Source organism: Rhamphochromis longiceps, linkage group LG22 (assembly GCF_057381845.1).
Source record: "Rhamphochromis longiceps isolate RC_006_pf linkage group LG22, R_longiceps_female_GT1.1, whole genome shotgun sequence".
Lineage (NCBI taxonomy): Eukaryota > Metazoa > Chordata > Actinopteri > Cichliformes > Cichlidae > Rhamphochromis > Rhamphochromis longiceps.
In genome coordinates this window covers 5,210,466-5,230,323 of record NC_140577.1, presented here as the reverse complement: position 1 = coordinate 5,230,323, position 19,858 = coordinate 5,210,466, and the positions used below count along the sequence as shown (strand labels likewise).

General features: G+C 41.0%; 1 protein-coding gene across 1 annotated transcript; it reads left to right on the top strand.

Moving 5' to 3' along the window:
- Positions 1-1,533: 1,533 nt before the first annotated feature.
- Positions 1,534-19,200, top strand: LOC146643198 (major histocompatibility complex class I-related protein 1-like). Its single transcript, XM_085396968.1, has 5 exons — positions 1,534-1,846; positions 10,465-10,743; positions 17,753-18,073; positions 18,768-18,872; positions 19,079-19,200. Exons 1-5 carry the CDS (start codon positions 1,534-1,536, stop codon positions 19,129-19,131), a joined length of 1,071 nt encoding a protein of 356 aa, XP_085253094.1. The 3' UTR covers positions 19,132-19,200.
- The last annotated feature ends 658 nt before the right edge of the window (positions 19,201-19,858 follow it).

The following is a 19,858-nucleotide window of genomic DNA, read 5'->3' as shown; positions in this document are numbered from 1 at the left end:
TAAATACGTCAATAACTAATTCAATGTGTCAATGATTAATTAATTAAATGTATCGTAAATATTTATTGAATAAATTATTTCCAATTTTAATTAATTATTGACACATTTAATTAATTATTTAATGGTGTATTTAATTGATTCATTATGTCAGTCCTGGCATTCGATACTGATGGAGCTTCTTTTTCTTTCTTTCTTTCTTTCTTTCTTATTTGAAGTCTAGCTCACTTGCTCTGCCTCACTTGAACTGAAAAATTGAAAGGTTTTCCCTTTTACTTATTGACCATTTTACAAACAGATGAAAAGAAATCCAGACTGAAGGTCTTTGATTTTTTTTTTCAGCTCCTGACAAAGAATCTGAGCTGTCAGAGCAACTAAATCAACAAGGCTGACTGTTGTGTCCCATCTCACCACATCACGAAAGGTTCTCTATTAGACTGAGAGCTTGTGACTGCAGAGGGCATTACAGACTCATTAACTCACTTTGTGACATGTCTTGTTATCCTGCTCGAAGGACAACATAGGGACATGCTGGTTATAAAGGAGTGGACATGGACAGCAACTTAGTTCCTGATAACAATTAGGGACGCTGTGAGGTAATATTCCCCATTGCCAACACCATCAACCAGCAGCAGAACATTTGTGATGTGCATTTCTAGATTCTCTACATTTGGCAGGCAAACTACCTGATAATATGTTTAATGCATTATTCTCCCCCTGAAGATAGGAGTACCCCAACCGGTCGCAGCAGATTGTTGTGACTTGGTGCTACATAAATAAAATTGAATTGAGTATATTATTGCTTGCAGTTGTTTTTCTTCTGTCTCTTTGTTTGCAGTCTAACATCCACAGTTTTCAAGATGTGAACAATTAGGACTCCCCACAAGGAGAAAGGGTTATACTAGAACTTTGGTGTTGTTTGATGTTTTCATCACAACTTGCTGAATTGTCTAGAACTGTTGGCTTCTATAAGCTGTAAAAAGATTTTAAGTTACAAAGTTTATTTGTATTGTGTTCAGAAAATGGGGACGGCAGAAGGAAGTTTTATTTTAAGCATCGGTTTGCTCGAACCACACAAAGGTAAATGTGTCCAACAGTCATAGGCATAAGAAACTGGAATTCTCTCAATGATCATCTTAAGTGTTGTACAAATGTTTCTCAATTTAAAATCTACTATAAGAATAAAATGATAAACCAGTATGAAGAAATAACCGAATTTAATTGTAGAATAAATTATCCTTTTACTTTGATATGTGGTGGTATTGCTCATTGTTGAGTATATTGTTCTGTTTAGTTTGTTTTGTTATGTGCAGAATATTGTCAGAGTGTAATTTTGGTTACTTGTATTGTCACAGATAGGGGGGAGGTGTCAATAAGAATTTATTCTTCTTCCTTCCCCTTTTCATGCATGGAAACAGTGTTACTTTAATTGAAAGGAAGGTTGTGTATGGGAAATGAATTACTGGTGTACCTTGTGTGAAACAAACAAACAAAAAAATCATACTGAACCAATCATGTTTCTGACATTTTCTCTGAATGTTTTATTTACTTTTATTTAACACTACAAAAATTGTTTATTCCACAGTGAAACACTCACTGCAGTATCTGGTCACTGCATCCTCTGGAGTCCCAAACATCCCAGAGTATATGGGTGCTATGATGCTTGATGACATTCAGCTGGGTTCCTGTGACAGCTTCAACAAGACAGTAGAACCAAGACAGGACTGGGTGAAGAAGATGCTTGAAAACGAAACTGAGCTGTTGGAGAGATTGACTCAGGAGTGCTTTCAGGATCGGAAAAACTTTGGAAAGCATATTTCTAGTCTGAAGGAGCAGTTCCAGAGTGAAGGTGCAGTAATATATTTTTTTAGAACAATTATGTCAATTAATAAGCAAAAAGAAAACAATTGATATAAAATTATTTTGTTAATTATCAGTTAAAGATTTTTGAAGTCTTATTTTTGTTTTCACCAACTGAATCATAAACCTTGTTAGTGTGAGCGTTCTTTAAAAAGGATGATGAAGCAATAGTTCGAGTTTTGCATAAAAAATAATTAGACAGTGATATAGATTTTTCCTTTAAAAGCTTATATATATATATATATATATATATATATATATATATATATATATATATATACAGTGGCGTGCACAGACATTTTGGGGGGCAAGTGCTCCAGGGGGAAAAAAGGGCACTTTTTGCATATGTGGAAAACCTTTTCTTTTTATAATAAAAAAATCGCACAGGTTAAATGCAATTTGACTTTTATTTCAAAACATTCTCTAAAAATCAAAAATCACACCACAAAAAGATAAAATCTGTATCCAACTCTAAACTATATACATACATATTCTCAAGTGTCCATTAAATGGAGTGTACTGCTCTAAAGAAGCATCCTTCTTGGTGCCATGTCTTTGTAGATGTTGATGACCTCGTTGTAATTGATCTCCACATCTTTCTCAATGGCCAACAAGAGGAGATCAGACAACCTTTCTTCTCCACACAAATTTCTTAGTTTATTTTTGATTATTTTTAGCTTTGAAAAGGATCTTTCAACTGTCGCAGTTGTCACTGGTAGTGTTGCGTAGATCTGAATCATTTTGACAAAGGCAGGAAAGATCAGCTGGCCATTGTTTTCCCTCAGTATCAGAAATATTTCTCTGAGGTCTTTTGAACTAAAGCTGGAGTGGAAGACCTTTAATTCTGTTTTGAGCTGGTCCTCATCTTCTCCATAGAATTCACAGAGGATGTGGACAGCTTCAATGGCTTCTGGGTTTGGTGGGCCTACCCAGTTAGCATGCACAGTTAAGGGCTGGAAGGACTGAATGATTCTGGCCGTTGGGCTTCCAGTATTGTCCCCTTTGAACCTCCTGTTCAGTTCCCCAGTCATGATGTCCAGAAAGGTGAAATATACACCACTCCTGAAATATGCCTCCACTGACTCAAACTGAGCACCTACTTGAGACACTGTGGTGCTGTGTTGGAAACGCACTGGAACTTTCCGCTTTCTCTCCTGACCAGGCACCACGGTAGGTACTGGAATGTTGAAACTCTCTGCCTTCTCTGATGCACATCTAAATATCTCTCCAAATTTCTCCTCAGACCTCATGGTTTGCAATGTGTGAAGCACACCATCAATTACCTTGTAGGCAGTGGAATGGTCCAACCCTTCTTCCTGCAGAGAATCTGATGCCAAAGCAGTGACTTCGAATACTGGTGTGGTGATTTCCATGCAGAGAATGAACATAAAATTAATGGCATTTCTGTACATCTGAGCATCACCTTGGGCCAGGTTAGGTGGGTCACTGTCACTGATGTCATCAAGGAGCATCAAAATGGCTTTCAAATTTCTCTGAAGTGCCTTCAGTGCTTTTTCCCTGCAAGCCCATCGAGTATCTGACAGCTGCTGGAGCTCCATAACACGTTGTCCAGGAAAGAGAGACTCCTGAAATTTGACCAAGGCAGCATGACGCTTTGGGGAGCCTGAGCAAAAGGCATACAATTTCTCCACCAAGTTGAAAAATGTCACAAAATGCTTGCTGGACTTTGATGCCTCCACTAGTACCAAATTGAGGCAATGGGCTTTGCAGTGCACATAGAGGGCCTTCTCATTGTGTGCACGGATTCTAGCTTGGAGACCTTTATACATGCCACTCATGTTGGCTGCTCCATCATAGCCTTGACCATACATGTTCTTCATCTCTAGGCCATTCTTTTGCAGAAGCAAGAACACTGTATTCTCCAGCTCCTGGCCTGTAGTTGTATCAACATTGCACACTTCGATGAATCTCTCCTTTATTTGCATATGATGAAAATATCGCACAACAAATGACACTTGCTCTTTGTGTGAAACATCAGAGGTTTCATCAAGTAGAATGGAATACATTTCAGCCTCTTTTATTTCACGTTGTATCTCCTTCCTGATGTAAGTTCCTAGTGCTGCAATGATGTCATTTTGACTTCTGTTGGAAAGCAGTGACACCTGGGGCCTTGTCTTGGTGGCTTTAACTGTGGCAATTTTTTCCAAATGCATTTTCAGCACACTATCGTAGCGGGAAAATACATTGACTAATTCACGAAAATTGCCACGGTTATCACTGGACTCACTCTCATCATGACCTCGGAATGCTTGTCCCTGACGTGCAAGATACACTGTTAGGTCAATTAATCTTGTCAGGATTTCTTTGTTTGTCTGCCTCTCTCGCTCTCTAACTTCCACCCCTTTTACGTCTGAAACATCAAATGCAGACTGAAGGGCCTTTTTCTGGAAATTGATCCATCTAACCATGCTTGTCATGTGCATCTCTGCGCTGGAGTGTTGTTTGATTTTTTTCAAGAGCAGTACTCCACTTTCTGATGCCATCAGTTGTCCAGGCTGTTCTGCTTTTATATTTTTCATCCGAGAGGAAAAGCCGACAACTAAAACAATGCATTGAATTAGCAGTGGGTGAGTATTCCAGCCACACATTAGCAGAAAACCACTGTTTCTGGAATGATCTCCCCTCAGTTTTTGGGTAAGGTATATCAGGCTGACATGGGCCCACATTGCAGCACATTGAAACGTATCTGTCATTGCGCTTTATTTTAAATGTATGCATGTGTGTTGGATCTGTTGGGTATTGTAAAGCTGCTAACTTTGACATTATGTGATCGATCTGTTCTTCCTCATTGTGGTCTTCAGAGAGCACTACATCAGTGTCTGTAGGCCTAACTGAACCTGTTGCTGCATTGGTCGCGGCTTCATCTGTTTCTATATCTCCCTCTTCTGCTATGCTGGTAGATGGCATAGAGCTGCTTCCCTGCTGTGACTGACTACAATGGAACAATAATAATAATAATAGTATTATTATTTATCATAATAATAAGCTTAAACAGATAGTTTTAATAATAACCCATACTGCAAGTCTTGTAACATAGAAATAACTTTCGTAGGTACAAAATAATAGTTAGCTCAATGCCTGCTGATTAAGTTCATTAAAAACTAAGTGTGAACAGCTTTTAAGATTTTCCAATAGAATTAACTGCAAGGAGCAGGTTACATTAAAACATTAAAATAGAACCTGACTCTGCCCTTGACTCTGACCTTTCATCTTCATTTTCCTTTGCTTTCATCCAGGAGAGCAGAGAACTGCTTCCCTGGGCTGCCTGTTGTAGATCCCTTTCTTTCTCCTTTCTCAGCCTCTCTTTCCAAGGCATTATGCTTGCTGAAATTAGTAAATAAATAGACCAAAATGTATGAGAACGAATAAGACTGACTGTGGTCATTACAAGAACAGGGCAGAATGGTCGTTTTCACAGGCAATTGGGAACTGCCTATTTTTCCTTTAGCAAATTAATGTGTTAATGTTGCCAATATGTTACACCAAAAAAAATTAACATGTCTAACCAGTGCTTCTCAAAACTTTTAACATGCACCACCCCCAACACCGTACCCTTCAAACTACCAATAACAACGTCACTGTTCTGTCACAATCAGGTCACAACACAGTGCGTAAATGTCTGCGAGCATCGCTGAGTCAGTAACAACCAGCTAGGCTAAAGACTGCATCTTTAGACAGTTGGACGGTGTTCTAACTTTCTCACAGGAGACACCTACTAAAGACAGTCAAAGACATTAATTTCAATCTTACCAAAGTAGGACAGTAGTTGACGTTAGTTATGGAAAGGCTAATCCACAAAAACGGAGAAACGTCCATAATTCTATTATTCATAATCATGTCAAGGTTTTAGGTTTTTCTGCAGTTCCATCTCTAAAAAGTGTGATGTCTTCCCGTCACTGACTTCAGTTTGAAAACTTTGTATTTATTCACAGATTTCCGTGAGATCATCCTAAAATTTGTAACGAAAAATGGGCTCAAAAGAGCCCTCTGCCTAACGGCATGTAGCCTATAGCATAACGTGATATTTTCAATAGTGTATGCAAAAAGGTCGGAATTGATGGAGAGTGGGGTTGCCTAAATGGTTTAGGTTACATTTTAAATGTGTCGTTTTTTTGTTTATCCATATGGATGGATGGAGGGGGCAAGCTGGCAAAGTTTGTCATGTGCAGTTTCTGACAGGCTACTTCACAACAAAACAATTGCAGGTTGGTCTTAGAGGGCAAACAGAATAATTTCACTCGATTCATGGGTTACCTGACTGGTTGGGAAGGGAAAGAGCTGCCGTGTTGTCCGCCGTGGCTCCCAGTCGCTATAGTTAGCCTACTATGCCTACTCCAAGTAGTCCTATGTCATGCCGCTGCTACACGCCTCACAACAAGTGAACTGCAAGCGTGTTCACGTGACACGGTGACAGTGAAAAAGCGACAGGGTTCGGGTGTCTTTGAAGAAGGGGCACAAATCAAGCCATTATTTTCACACCTTTTTAAATCGCGCAGCTTTAAAAATAAAAATAAAAATCACGTCTTTCAAAAGGGCACTTTTTTGGACTGAGGGCAAAAGGGCAAGTGCTTCAGCACCACCTCGTCTCTATCTGTGCACGCCAGTGTATATATATATTATATCATACATCCATTGGACGTAAAACTTACATCTTATCGCACCAGCATGCATCTGCTCTTATATAACTATCATTAGCTTACAGCTTTAAGTGTTTAAGTTATGTGCTGACTAAAAATGAAGACAAGATGATAGTTTATTAAATATACCTGTAATAAAATTAGCATATTGTCTCGATGGAATTTAGCCATCTGCTCCTTGCTATCTAAAATATAATAAGGACACTGGAGTAAATTCTTGACCATCTCACACTTCTGTTTAATCAGTTTGACTAACCCTCTGTTTGACATTTATTCATTTGAGTGAAAACTATAACTTTAATCTCAGCCAAACCGATTTACTCGGAAACAAATAAAACACTGAAAAAAGCCAAACAAGAACGTTTTTAAGTTATCTAAGTGACTTATACATCATGTTTAACCTGAGTAGCCAAAACCATGGAGGTCTGAAAACGATGTACTGGGGGGTTCGCTACCCCCACTAGCTATCGAGCTGGTCGGTAACAGACGTCTCCAGCAACCTTGGAACACTTTTGTAAATATGTGATGTCTTGATAAATCAAGCAGGTATTTGAAGTTTACACAGCTACTTTCTTGCCCTAAAACATCTTAAAACTTTATTTTGTGACCCAAAAAGAGTAATATTAAAACTAATTTCCAACAATGGCGAATTTGCTGGGCTGCGCTATGAATTCTGGGATAGGTTGGGCCACGAAGAATACACCCGACCAATCCTTCAAATCTGCAGAAAAGGAGGACGCATTTGTCGGCCGCATTTGGGGGAGTCTTTGAATTTGGACAGTCTTCGTCGCATCGCTGTGATGTAACAGGCCTACAAATGCAGCCTCCGAAGGATGTGGCCCCTAAATTTGGACACAGCTGCGATACCAGAGACTGCTTATTCTTCTTCTGTGGTGCTTAACGGCAGCTGGCATCCTTGTACATGCATTGCTGACATATTTTTTTTTTTTAGTCCGTTATTACACTCGTAAATCCTACTACTTATTCCTCGTCTTTCAGGATCTTATAAAGCTTCAAACGATGCGCGGACTATTAAATTAGTCTAGGGGCGTTTTTAGCCCATTTTTGGAAGTGCTGAAGCACCCCCAAAATGAATCAAAGCACCCCCAAAGATTTCTTACTTTTTTTGGCAATATTTGCTGTTTGTGTCACACACTACTAAAAATATAAAAACCATACAGTACTTGGTTGAGACACAATGTTTTAACAACAAAAGTATAGATATCCCCCCCCCCCCAAAAAAAAGGTTTGTTCCAGCTCACCTCTCCTGCAGTGTTGAAAACGTGTTTTCCGATGATGTTTGCTACCCTACAATCTGTCCTACTCTGTAGTAAAATCAGCGACTTTTGACCATCCTGTTGCTCCCATTGAAATTTATACATTCTATTTATAATCTAAAATTTAAAATTGTCCGTAGCCTGCTGTTGTTACCACTGTCCTGTTTGAAAGCTGCTTATTTTGTCATATGTGCATGTGCCAAGGTACTAACTAGATAACTGACTGGATGCCTATTAACCTTATAACTCCTGGTGTGTGTGTGTGTGTGTGTGTGTGTGTGTGTGTGTGTGTGTGTGTGTGTGTGTGTACAGAGAGACAGCCAGGTTCATAATGGATACAAGGAAGTTTTTTCAAAAAAAGGAGCCACGTTAAGGTAAAAGTTTAAGATCAAATGATCCGTCAATAAAGGATAAAGTTGGATCAGTGTTTCAATATTTATTTCTTTTTTTAGATGTACATGTGGTTGTGGTTGTCAGGCCTCTACCCTAAGACTTGACCAATTTGAGTGTCCCACCTGAAGGCTAGGCTTTTGCTGGTCTAGCCTTTATGGTCACTAAGGCACGTAAACCCCCTGACCGCGTTAAGGGGGCAATCCCTCGGGAAAACAGAAAAGCAAAAAAACAACAAATGAAATGAAACATTGCTCATCAGATTCTAACAATTAAAACAGAACATTTACCTTAATTGGATGGCCTAATTCAAGTAAATTTGCAAAATGAAGTAAGAATAAAATAAGACCTCTCAATATAGCCAATACTTACAAAACGGGTTGGTATAGTAAAAAAAACAACAACATAAACACCTGTTTATTGTGGTTTCATGGAAAATCAAATTAACAGAGAGACGTTAAATGCACCTCAGTGCCTGCCGTAGCTAAATGAGAGAAAGTACGTTCTTCGCAGCTGGTTGGTTAATAAATTGGATTTAACTTAACCACAATATTTTGACATGAGTTCTTTATAAACTTGAGTCTAACATGTGGCAAGATGCGTCGCATGGATGTTTAGCTGGGGAGAGTGGGAATTCTCTGCTGAGTGCTGTGTGAGCCTGCGCAAAAACAGAGCACGGAGGCATAGAGCGAATGAGACGTGAAACCTATCATCTCATTTGTGCCTTTTCCAGTGGATTTTTCAGCTACTATAATAAATCTTGTTCATATTCAGTTTGTGGGTAATCTATTATTTTCTTTCTCAACTTTTAAAAGTTTGACTTAAGGGGGCAAGGCGTTTGTTTAAGGGGGCATTGCCCCCTCTTGCCCCAGCGTATAGCCGGTGTTATGCCAAAAAGTGATTGTCTGCCAAAAACTGATTTCCAATGTTTCTGTGTATTTTTTATGTGTAATATCTTTACGTATGTTGATAAATAGACTTCGGTGAACATGGTTTACAAAGAAGTTATATATAGAATAAAAAATTATCTGTTTTTCAAGTAACTTTACAACTCTGTGTTATTGTACTTACATTTTAACCAATCTGGTCCTTTACCCCCACTTAAAATATTTTTACAGCACTATTGTAATATTTGCTGCCATTTCTGCTGTCCTCTTGGCCAGCTTACTCTTACAAAAGACATTTTTAATGTTAATGAGATTTTTTTTTAACTGCATAAATAAAGGTTGTACAAAAGTCACTGCCAAAAACTGAATGCGCCTTCTACCTTGTTACACGAATGTTGTTTGTGGCTCAAGATGACTTTATGTCATCCATAAGGGATGCATTTGACATATGTTTCACATATTATAGCCCAACGAGTTACTTATAGCAGTTTAAATACGAGCAATCAGTTTTTGGCAAATACCGGAAATCAGTTTTTGGCAGACAATCACTTTTTGGCACAACACCGGCCCGGTGTTGCTGCTTTACCAGGTGTAACAATTAAGTTTAGCATCCAGGCATCCATGAAAATAGAATTTATTAAATTTAACACAGTTCAAAGTTAGCACGAAGTTTGCTCGCTAGTTTCCACCTAAACATGATATACCATGTTCTGACTGAGAGATTGGTGAAAAAATTATAACGTACAGCTCTGCTATCACTTCCGACATAAATGAAAACAGAAATCTAAACAGCAGTGACGTTTGTCATGTTGCAGAATTCCATCAACTTCATATTCATATTTGATTACTTATTCTTTTTACCTCCGTTGTGGCTTTGTGTATATTTAGTTTAATATTTGTATCTCATGATTCATTCTTGTTGTAGTTAGTATTTACTTTGTTGTGTGGTTGCTTTAGTTTATTAGAAGTTTAGGACTCTTTTCTGTGGTTTCTTGTGAATTTATTATTTAATTTCAGTTTCTGTTCTGGTTAGTGATGTACACGTTGCTTCTGCTTAGTTCACCTTTATGTCCCAGCGTTGTCTGCATTTCTCCTTCCTTGTTCCCCTCTCTAGTTCTTTAGTCATCTATGTCGATTTAACCCTCGTTTCCTAATCTTGTTTTATTTTGGTAACTGTTATTCTTAGTTTCTTGTGTTACATTTACTTCCTCTGCCCAAATATTTATACTTTCCAACCATGCATCCCATGTGTGCTCTCCTCTCACTATCCCATGAGTGCGTTTGGGTCCACATCCTACCTGCCATGCATCATATCCATGACGCAGTGCACCCGTGACAATGTGCAATATTAAAATAATATATTGCTATCTCTCTTTTCTTTGTTTCTCTCTTCAGGTTTTCACATTTTACAGAACAGAGAAGTCTGTGAATGGGATGAAAAAACTGGAGAGGTGACTGGATTTTCACAGTACGGTTATAACGGAGAAGACTTTGTTGAGTTTGATCTGAAGAGACTGACATGGATCGCACTGAAACCAGAAGCTGCTATTACTAAACAAAGATGGGATGCTGACAGTGGTAGAACAAAATACAAGGAAAACTTCTTCACTAACATTTATCCAGAGTGGATGAAGAAGTCTTTGTCCTATAGGAAAAGCTCCCTGCAGAGAACAGGTAGAGTCACACAACCTGATGTGGTTTCATGGACGCAGTAGTGTTTATTTTGTGTTGCATGGTCTTCCAAGAAATACAGTTGTATGACAAAACATTTTGGGATTAATTTTGTATTTAATCATTTTGTTTACAAAAAAACAATACAAGAATACATTATACATTTTCAAAAATTAAGAAAACCATATGCAAGGGTAGTTGTAGATAATATAACATCTTAAAAGATTGTAATGAAATCAGTTTCACATTTTTTTGTAGCTCATTCCATTTAAAGGCAGCAAAATATTTTAGTTTAGCGTAAACAAGAGGTACACCTAATGTTAAAATATACTGTGATGTGTTTTCAAATCCCAGTTATCTCTGTACAGAACTCTGGATTGGCTCTCGTTCAAGGGGTCAGAGTCTATGAGCCTAGGAGTATTACCACTATAGGTACCACAATAGAAACTAAGTTGGGAATTTACCCAGCAACTAACTACCTCATTCTAAATTTCTACCCTGCTGCCCCCTAGCTGACGCACCCTACTAGCAACCCTGAGTAAGGTATAATCGACAGCCAATCTAGGTACTAGTGGCAGAGATGAAGATGGGGGTTTGAATGGAGCCTGAGTGATGAGGGAGAGACAGAGATGGGGAGGAGGTGGATTGCACCAAGCTGTCTGTACGGGAGACTGACAGATGCGCAGTGAGATTTAAAGTACGAGGAGTGAAGACTGATTGGCCTGGAGAAAAATCATTGGTTTAGACCCGTCATGTCACAATTAGCTTCACAGTGCGGGAAAGTGGAAGTTATGTAAAGATTATATTAATCACTAACACACAGGAAGCAAATAGATGAGTACCTTCCTTATTGAATTTACGCATAAGCTTCATTACATTACTTTATTACTGAGTTTAAGAAGCTTCTGATTGTTTGAGTCCATTTGAGTTAATTGGTGACTAGGGATGGGTACCGGTGTCCGGTGCCATCTGACATAAACGGTAGTAACCAGACCGAAAAGCAGCGCACATTTCGGCGCTTTATTTCTGTGCTTTTTTTTCCTGAGCTGTGATACACTTCTAGCCAATCATTTTACGTTTCCGAGGATAGTAGGCGGGGCCAGGTACGTACATTCATTTAGAGCAGAGCTACAGATTAAAAATGCCCAAGGCGAAGTGGTCAAAAGTCTGGCTGTACTTCACAGCAAAATCTGCAAACTCAGCAACCTGCAACAAGTGCTTTAAGCTGATACTGTGCAAAGGAAGTAACACCTCAAATCCGATGAAACACCTGGGACGCATAGCGTTTTTTTTTTTAAAAGCCGAGAAATGCACCATATTTGATGGCAGCAGCAGCCGTTCTTCTCTGCGTAGCTTAATGTTGTTCGCGTGTAATTTACGTTGAGTAAGCTAACCACGTTATTACATTAATGCATGTAAGGTGAACTAGCAAACATCATCATAGCTACATGCGGCTGTCTTCTTGTTTGATGGCAGATACTCCCTTCACCCTGGCCAAAAAGGCTAAAATGACCAAAGAAAAAGTGGAAAACAGTTAAACATGAGAGGTTTTTGGACAAAGTTTGTGTTTTTTCCATTGTTTAAGCACTGCTTCCAGCTAAGAGTGATACCATATATGCCCCATAGCTGCAGAAAAGGCTAACATTGTTATCTTTTTACATAAAACCAGCTGAATATGAGAGGTTTTTGGACCAATTTTGTGTTCTCCATTCTTTAAGCACCGGTTTGAGCACCGTTTGAGCACCGGCACCGTTTCAAAAGTACCGATTTGGCACCGGTATCGGATAAAACCTAAACGATACCCATCCCTATTGGTGACACACCTGTGGATGAAAATAAAGGCACACCCCAAACACAGAGCCTCTTTCTTTGACATCATGTGAAAATCAAGAGAGGCATCTTCCTTGGGGGGCTCAACCCGGGGTAGCGGTCATGTCCGGTTGGGGGCTCTTTTCTGACTATTTCCTCGTGGCTGCGTGCAGCGGGGCTAGGGGAGGGTCTGTGATGATGGACGTGGGTTACTGACCTGGTAGCCTGTCTGCCCCTGGGTGGGTCCGGGATGGGCGTGAGGGTCTGGGGGCGCTCCATCTCTGAGCCGGGGCCCTGGCTGGGCCTCGGGGCCTTGGGTCCTGGTTTGTGTGTTGCCGGGGTTGTGGGCGGGTGGGTGCATGGGGGCCCATCCCTGGCGCAGGGTGCCGCCGGTGAGTCGAGCCGCCTGTGGGGCTCTTCAACCGGTGGGGGAGATTGTCACACCTTGCAGGAGCTTTCCTCCCCTCAGGAACTCTCTGCAGGAGGGGGAGATACAGGAGAGGTGGAGGAAGATCTCAGCCTGGGCGTCTATTGTCTCATGTAGTCTGGAAGACGAGTGGATGGTGGGGTGGGTGCAGTTTTCTCTGTGGTGGGGTTGGGTGGACTGTCCCGGGCTCTGTGGGGCCGGGGGGCGCTGCTGCGCTGGACCCCGGTCTGGATGGGCCTGGGCCCCCTTTTCCCTGGCGGGTCGCGGAGTATGGGAGTGCCTACTGGGGTCAGCGGGGGAGCTGGCCCCAGGGAGGGGTCACCTGCCCCTCCCTTCCTTCCCTCCCCATCTCCAGCTGCCTCCCTCCTCCCGCTCCACCACAACCACCCACACATGCAGGGCCTTGGAGTAGGGGTATGTCACCAGGGTGCAGAGGAGGCTACCCCCCCCCCCCTCTGTCCCCTTCTGGCTGCCTCTGCCTCAATTTTATCCCACAACTTAGACATTCACATTACTCACACCCTCATTACACATACATATAGGATCTTGGGGGTGGGCACAATACACGGAGTCCAAGTTACCATCAGGGTGTATACCTCACCCCTGGCATCGTTGCCCACCTCTCAATTTTAAATACACGTAGACATTGAGGGCTAACAGGAGGGACTATGCGCTTACCTGCTGCTCTCTGGCAGGTAGCTCCATGCCCTCCTGGGTTTTAATTGCACCTTAGAACACACATGCATCAACACTACAATGAGCGGGTGGAGGGAGGTTTGGAGTCTTCTCTCACCCCCGTTCTCTGCGGCCTGCTGGAGCGGGGGGGCTAGGAGGAGTTGGCCGTCCGACTGCGGTCTGGGGTGTGGGGCCTCCCTGCTGCTGCGGAGTCGGGGCGGTCTGCCTCTCCCCACCGCAGGGAAAAGGGTAACACCACCTGGGTCTGGGTGCGGTTCCCCCCTCCAGGGGCAAGGGTACCTAGACCCGGTTTGTAGAGTACGCTTGGGGAGTGTGATCGTGTGTACAGCGTCTCTTTATGTCTGTCTCCACGTCGGTTGAGTGTGAAGTGCACATGAGAGCATGAGGGTGGGAATGGATGTTTGTATCTGTGTGTGCCTGTATGTTTGTGTCTATATGTCAGGTTGGGTATCAGACGCCACCTCTCTGGGGACATCTCGGGCCCTCCAAGGTTTGGAGGCCTATCTCCACCCACCACCACTTCCCCTGCCGGTGGCGGACTCCCTCAGGTGTCGGTGCGTTGGTGGTTCTTTGTATCTGGGGGTGGGCGTCCGGGTACACACCGGCTCACTCCTTGGCGGCCGCTTATTGGGGCTCGCTCGGGCCATTTTGGAGGTGGGGTGCCCCCGGCCTCTCGGCCTGGGGCTCGGTCACTCAGGCACAGCTGGCTGCCGGCGGAGCTCACGGGTGCGTCACTGCAACTCCCCCTGGCTTCTGCTCCGCGGCTGCTGAATGAGCCCTCATCTGGGACTCTCCTTAGCTCTTACTGGAACAGTGGCGCGGCTGCCCCTCTGTGGGTCTTCCATGGTCTCTTGTGTTCTGGGGGCCTCTGGATGTCTGGAGTTTTGATCTCCTCCATACCTGCTTGATACCATAAAGGACAGGGCTGTGGCTCCCCACACTCCCTAGCAGATCATTACATGGAGAAACCTTTGGAATGCAAGCATGCTGATCCACACAGGTATGCACACAGGTGTACACATGGGTATTCACAGACGCGGACTACAGCTTTCTTGGCTGCTGCCTCAAAGCACACTGTGCGCTGTCTATCTTGCGTGCTGCACAATATCGTTTATTATTTAGTAACTATTGATATCTACTGCTAGCTAGTTTATTGTGATGGTGTTTTTTTTTTCTTATTATGTTGCTCTTTGTTGTTTGCTGTCTCCTCTGTTTTTTTTCTCCATACAGGTGACCCAGGAGTTTTTTTGTTTTTTTTTTGTTTGTTTTTTTCTCTCTTCCCCCCCTTCTCACCGTCTCTTCTCCCCTTTGGTTTTCTTTCTTTCTCTCCCTCTCTTTCTTTCATTCTTTCCCCCTGTCCTATCCCACAGTCATGTCTGTCCCGTTTGTAGCAACTGAAAATAAAATAAATTCATAATTATAATAAAGGTCAATCAAATGGACCAATATGGCAAGGCCATGATGATCCACTTGGTAAAATAAATCCGCTTGGCATCTTTCTTGGCCTCAAGACAACAATTCTGATGGCTAAAGATCCAAACGGGACAAAAAATAAATAAATAAATAAATAAATAAATAAATAAATAAAAATAATAATTTCACCTCCTCACTATGTACGACTCTGGATACTGTAGCTCCTGTGAAAACTAAGGTCTCTAATCAGAAGTACCTGACTCCGTGGTATAATTCTCAAACACGTAGCCTAAAGCAGATGACTCGTAATCTGGAGAGGAAATGGCGTGTCACAAATTTAGAGGATCATCATTTTGCCTGGAGAAATAGTTTGCTGCTTTATAAGAAAGCCCTCCGCAAAGCCAGAACATCTTACTATTCATCACTGATTGAAGAAAATAAGAACAACCCCAGGTTTCTCTTCAGCACTGTAGCCAGGCTGACAAAAAGTCAGAGCTCTTTTGAGCCAACCATCCCTTTAACGTTAACTAGTAATGACTTCATGAACTTCTTCACAAATAAAATTTTTATCATTAGAGAAAAAATTACCAATAATCATCCCACAGATGTAATATTATCTACAGCTACTCTTAGTACCATTGATGTTAAGTTAGACTCTTTCTCTAATTGATCTTTCTGAGTTAACTTCAATAATTACTTCCTCCAAACCATCAACGTGTCTTTTAGACCCCATTCCTACAAAACTGCTCAAAGAAGTCCTGCCATTAATTAATTCTTCGATCTTAAATATGATCAACCTATCTCTAATGATCAGCTATGTATCACAGGCCTTCAAGCTAGCTGTAGTTAAACCTTTACTCAAAAAGCCATCTCTAGACCCAGCAGTCTTAGCTAATTATAGGCCAATCTCCAACCTTCCTTTCATATCAAAAATCCTTGAAAGAGTAGTTGTTAAACAGCTAACAGATCATCTGCAGAGGAATGGTTTATTTGAAGAGTTTCAGTCAGGTTTCAGAGCTCATCACAGCACAGAAACAGCTTTATTGAAGGTTACAAATGATCTTCTTATGGCCTCTGACAGTGGACTCATCTCTGTGCTTGTCCTGCTAGACCTTAGTGCAGCGTTCGATACTGTTGACCATAATATCCTATTAGAGCGATTAGAACATGCTGTAGGTATTACAGGTACTGCACTGCAGTGGTTTGTATCATATCTATCTAATAGACTCCAATTTGTGCATGTAAATGGAGAGTCCTCTTCACACACTGAGGTTAATTATGGAGTTCCACAGGGTTCAGTGCTAGGACCAATTCTGTTTACATTATACATGCTTCCCTTAGGCAGCATCATTAGAAGACATAGCATACATTTTCACTGCTATGCAGATGACACCCAGCTCTATCTGTCCACGAAGCCAGATAACACACACCAATTAGTTAAACTGCAGGAATGTCTTAAAGACATAAAGACCTGGATGGCCGCTAACGTTCTGCTTCTTAATTCAGATAAAACTGAGGTTATTGTACTCGGCCCTGAAAAGCTTAGAAATATGGTATCTAACCAGATTCTTACTCTGGATGGCATTACCTTGGCCTCCAGTAACGCTGTGAGGAACCTTGGAGTCATTTTTGACCAGGATATGTCCTTCAACGCACATATTAAACAAATATGTAAGACTGCGTTCTTCCATCTGCGCAACATCTCTAAAATTAGAAATATCCTGTCTCAGAGTGAGGCTGAAAAACTAGTTCATGCATTTATTACTTCCAGGCTGGACTACTGTAAATCATTATTATCAGGATGTCCAAAAAACTCACTGAAAAGCCTTCAGCTGATCCAAAATGCTGCAGCAAGAGTACTGACAGGGACTAGAAAGAGAGAGCATATTTCTCCTGTTTTGGCTTCCCTTCATTGGCTTCCTGTTAAATCCAGAATTGAATTGCACCTGGGACTGGATCTCCAAACTACATTGTAGATGACAGACAGTTGGTGTCGTAAGCCACCCCACCCCTATTTTTTCACACTTTGGCTCATGTGACGAGGCACATAATCAATAGTGGGTCAATAACCGTCTCAAGGGACAGGGTTTAGATACATGGGACTCTCTGCTATTTGCCCCATGGTCATGACAATTTGCATATTAATGATCATGAAACTGACCTCGCGGTCCATTGTTATTCAGTGGTGCGAGTTTCAGTCATTATGCAAATGTACTTTTTATTTATAAGGTTGGGGAAGCCTGCAGTCAGCTGAGACTGTGAAGGTCACTTGGATGAGTGACAAAACGTTTCTCCCACTGAAAACGCTACGTCCAGATGAACAAACTTTTGGGGATTACTTTACCTGGATGATTGAGCATGCATCAAGACATCTCCACCATTTGGTTTCTCGGATGAGAGCTGAAACGTCTACATGAAAGTTAAAGTCCAGTTGCTTTCTTTACAAGCTTCATAGACTACCATAACTTGGAAGCCTGAAAACCTACACAGAAAATCACTCACAATTATTTTCTGCTGGTACTATAATGTTTTATATCTAACACATACACTGTACATTTCTTCCTATTGAATTCCTTCTTTGTTTTTCTTTGTATCCTGGTCTGGTTTATTTTCTAATTGCTACTTCTTCCTTCCCTCTGCCTGCATTGCCTCCATCTGTCTCTCCAGTTCCTCCCTCAGTGTCTCTCCTCCAGATGACTCCCTCCTCTCCAGTCAGCTGCCACGCTACAGGTTTCTATCCTAACAGAGTCATGATGTTTTGGAGGAAAGATGAAGAGGAGCTTCATCAAGGTGTGGATCCTGGAGAGATCCTCCCCAACAATGATGAGACCTTTCAGATGAGTGTTGATCTGAATGTTTCATCATTCACACCTGAAGACTGGAGCAGATTTGACTGTGTGTTTCATCTCTCTGATGGTGAGGACGTCATCATCACCAGGCTGAATGAAACAGTGATCAGAACCAACAGAGGAGGAAAAAATACAAATGGTGAGAAAAGCTCATTTAATTCATTTTGTTTCCTTATACTGTGGATTGTCTGTAATCCAGTGTTTTGTCCTGTTTTTGTGTGATCTCAGGCAGAATAGCTGCTACTGTAGGAATAACTCATGGAGATCCTGTTAGAGTTGGAGAAAAAAAATCAGTACTTGTATATAATAACTGTGTCTCTTTGATTTAAAATGTGCCCAGTGTTGGTGCTGCTAACATCCATCCATTCATCCATTTACTTCTCCTTCTCCTTATCAGGGTGTTACAGTCCAAAGACATGCAGTTAGGGGGGTCAGGTTCATTGATGATTCTAACTTGCTCATAGGTGTGAATGTGAGTGTGAATGGCTGTTGTTAATATTCTTAAGAGAAAACTGTTTCGACCATAATCCTGACAGCGGTACTGGAACTTACATTTCAAAATGCGAGTGTTTCTAAATAATAAAACCCTTGGTTTTTATTTTTGGCTTTATAATTGAGGAGCTGAATACACAGAACTCATGTCAAAGGGTTAAAAAGTCAGCCACCTAATTTTAGTGTGCCTGCTCTGCTTAACTGCAATATATCATGGTATCTGAGTGTTGTATAGTGTTACATGTATAATCACATCAGTAGATCTTGACATAGAAATTATGCTGTCTTCTTCTCACCAATATGTGATTTACATTTTAACTATGTGATTTCTGACTGATCAGAGGAACCCTCAGACATGATGATCACCATCATTGCTGCAGTGGTTGTTTCTGTTGTTCTCGTCCTCGTTGCTGCTGTTTGTGCTGCTGTTTACAAGAAGAAGAAAGGTGAGAGATTCAGCTGAGCTGATGCTCTGATACAGACTGCAAAGCTAAATGTCTCTGGCATTCTTGAATATTTATTTTTTTCCTATTATTTCAGAAACAAATACTGAACAATGTAAGTAAAGTGTTTTTCATTGTCACTCTGATTTTCATTGATACTAAGCCAGTTCAAGATTAGTAGGACTAACAGTTTGTTTTGCACCCTACAGCTCGAGACAACGCCTGTGATCTCTCTACAAGACTGAATTCAGAGACCGCATAGACAAACACAGCTCATGATGGACAAATACAGACATCTTCACCTACATAATAAAAAAAGCAAAGGAAATTGTTGATCTTTTCTTTTTTTTCATAATGACAGGTATTTTCATTTCTGGTATTTTTGTATCCAGTATGTGATTATTCTGGGTTTTTTGTTTTGTTCTTTTTTTGGAAAAAAAAGGATCTACTTTTGGATCTACTTTTATGCAAAAAACACTAACCACCTTCTAAACTTAAAATTACAGTTATTCAACTTAATTTATTTATTTTATAAATACCAACTTATTACTATCCATTAGCACTATCTGATCTCCTTTATCGTCTACAATTGGGTTGGTATTAAAGAATCTGTGCTAGATGTATTATGTTCTTACCTAGGGATGGGAATTGATAAGAATTACTTAATTACTCCCAGAAGAAATTATTTATTTATAGTATTGATTATATCATTTTCACATTTCTCTATAAAATAACCTGAAATGCATAAATACCATTTAACAATAAAACCTACAATTTACCTCGTGAAAAACCATTATCCATGTTATTATTTTTTAGAGCTTGTTCTGTACGTTTATGTTTATCATAGGGCTAAGAGAGATTCTAGCTCACACCTGCAGCTAACTTAGAATGACTAATTAGCCTTAACCCACACATGTATTTGGACTGCTGAGGAAGCAGTACTCAGAGAGAACACAGTCAGATGCAGGGACAACATGCAAGTGTGTACA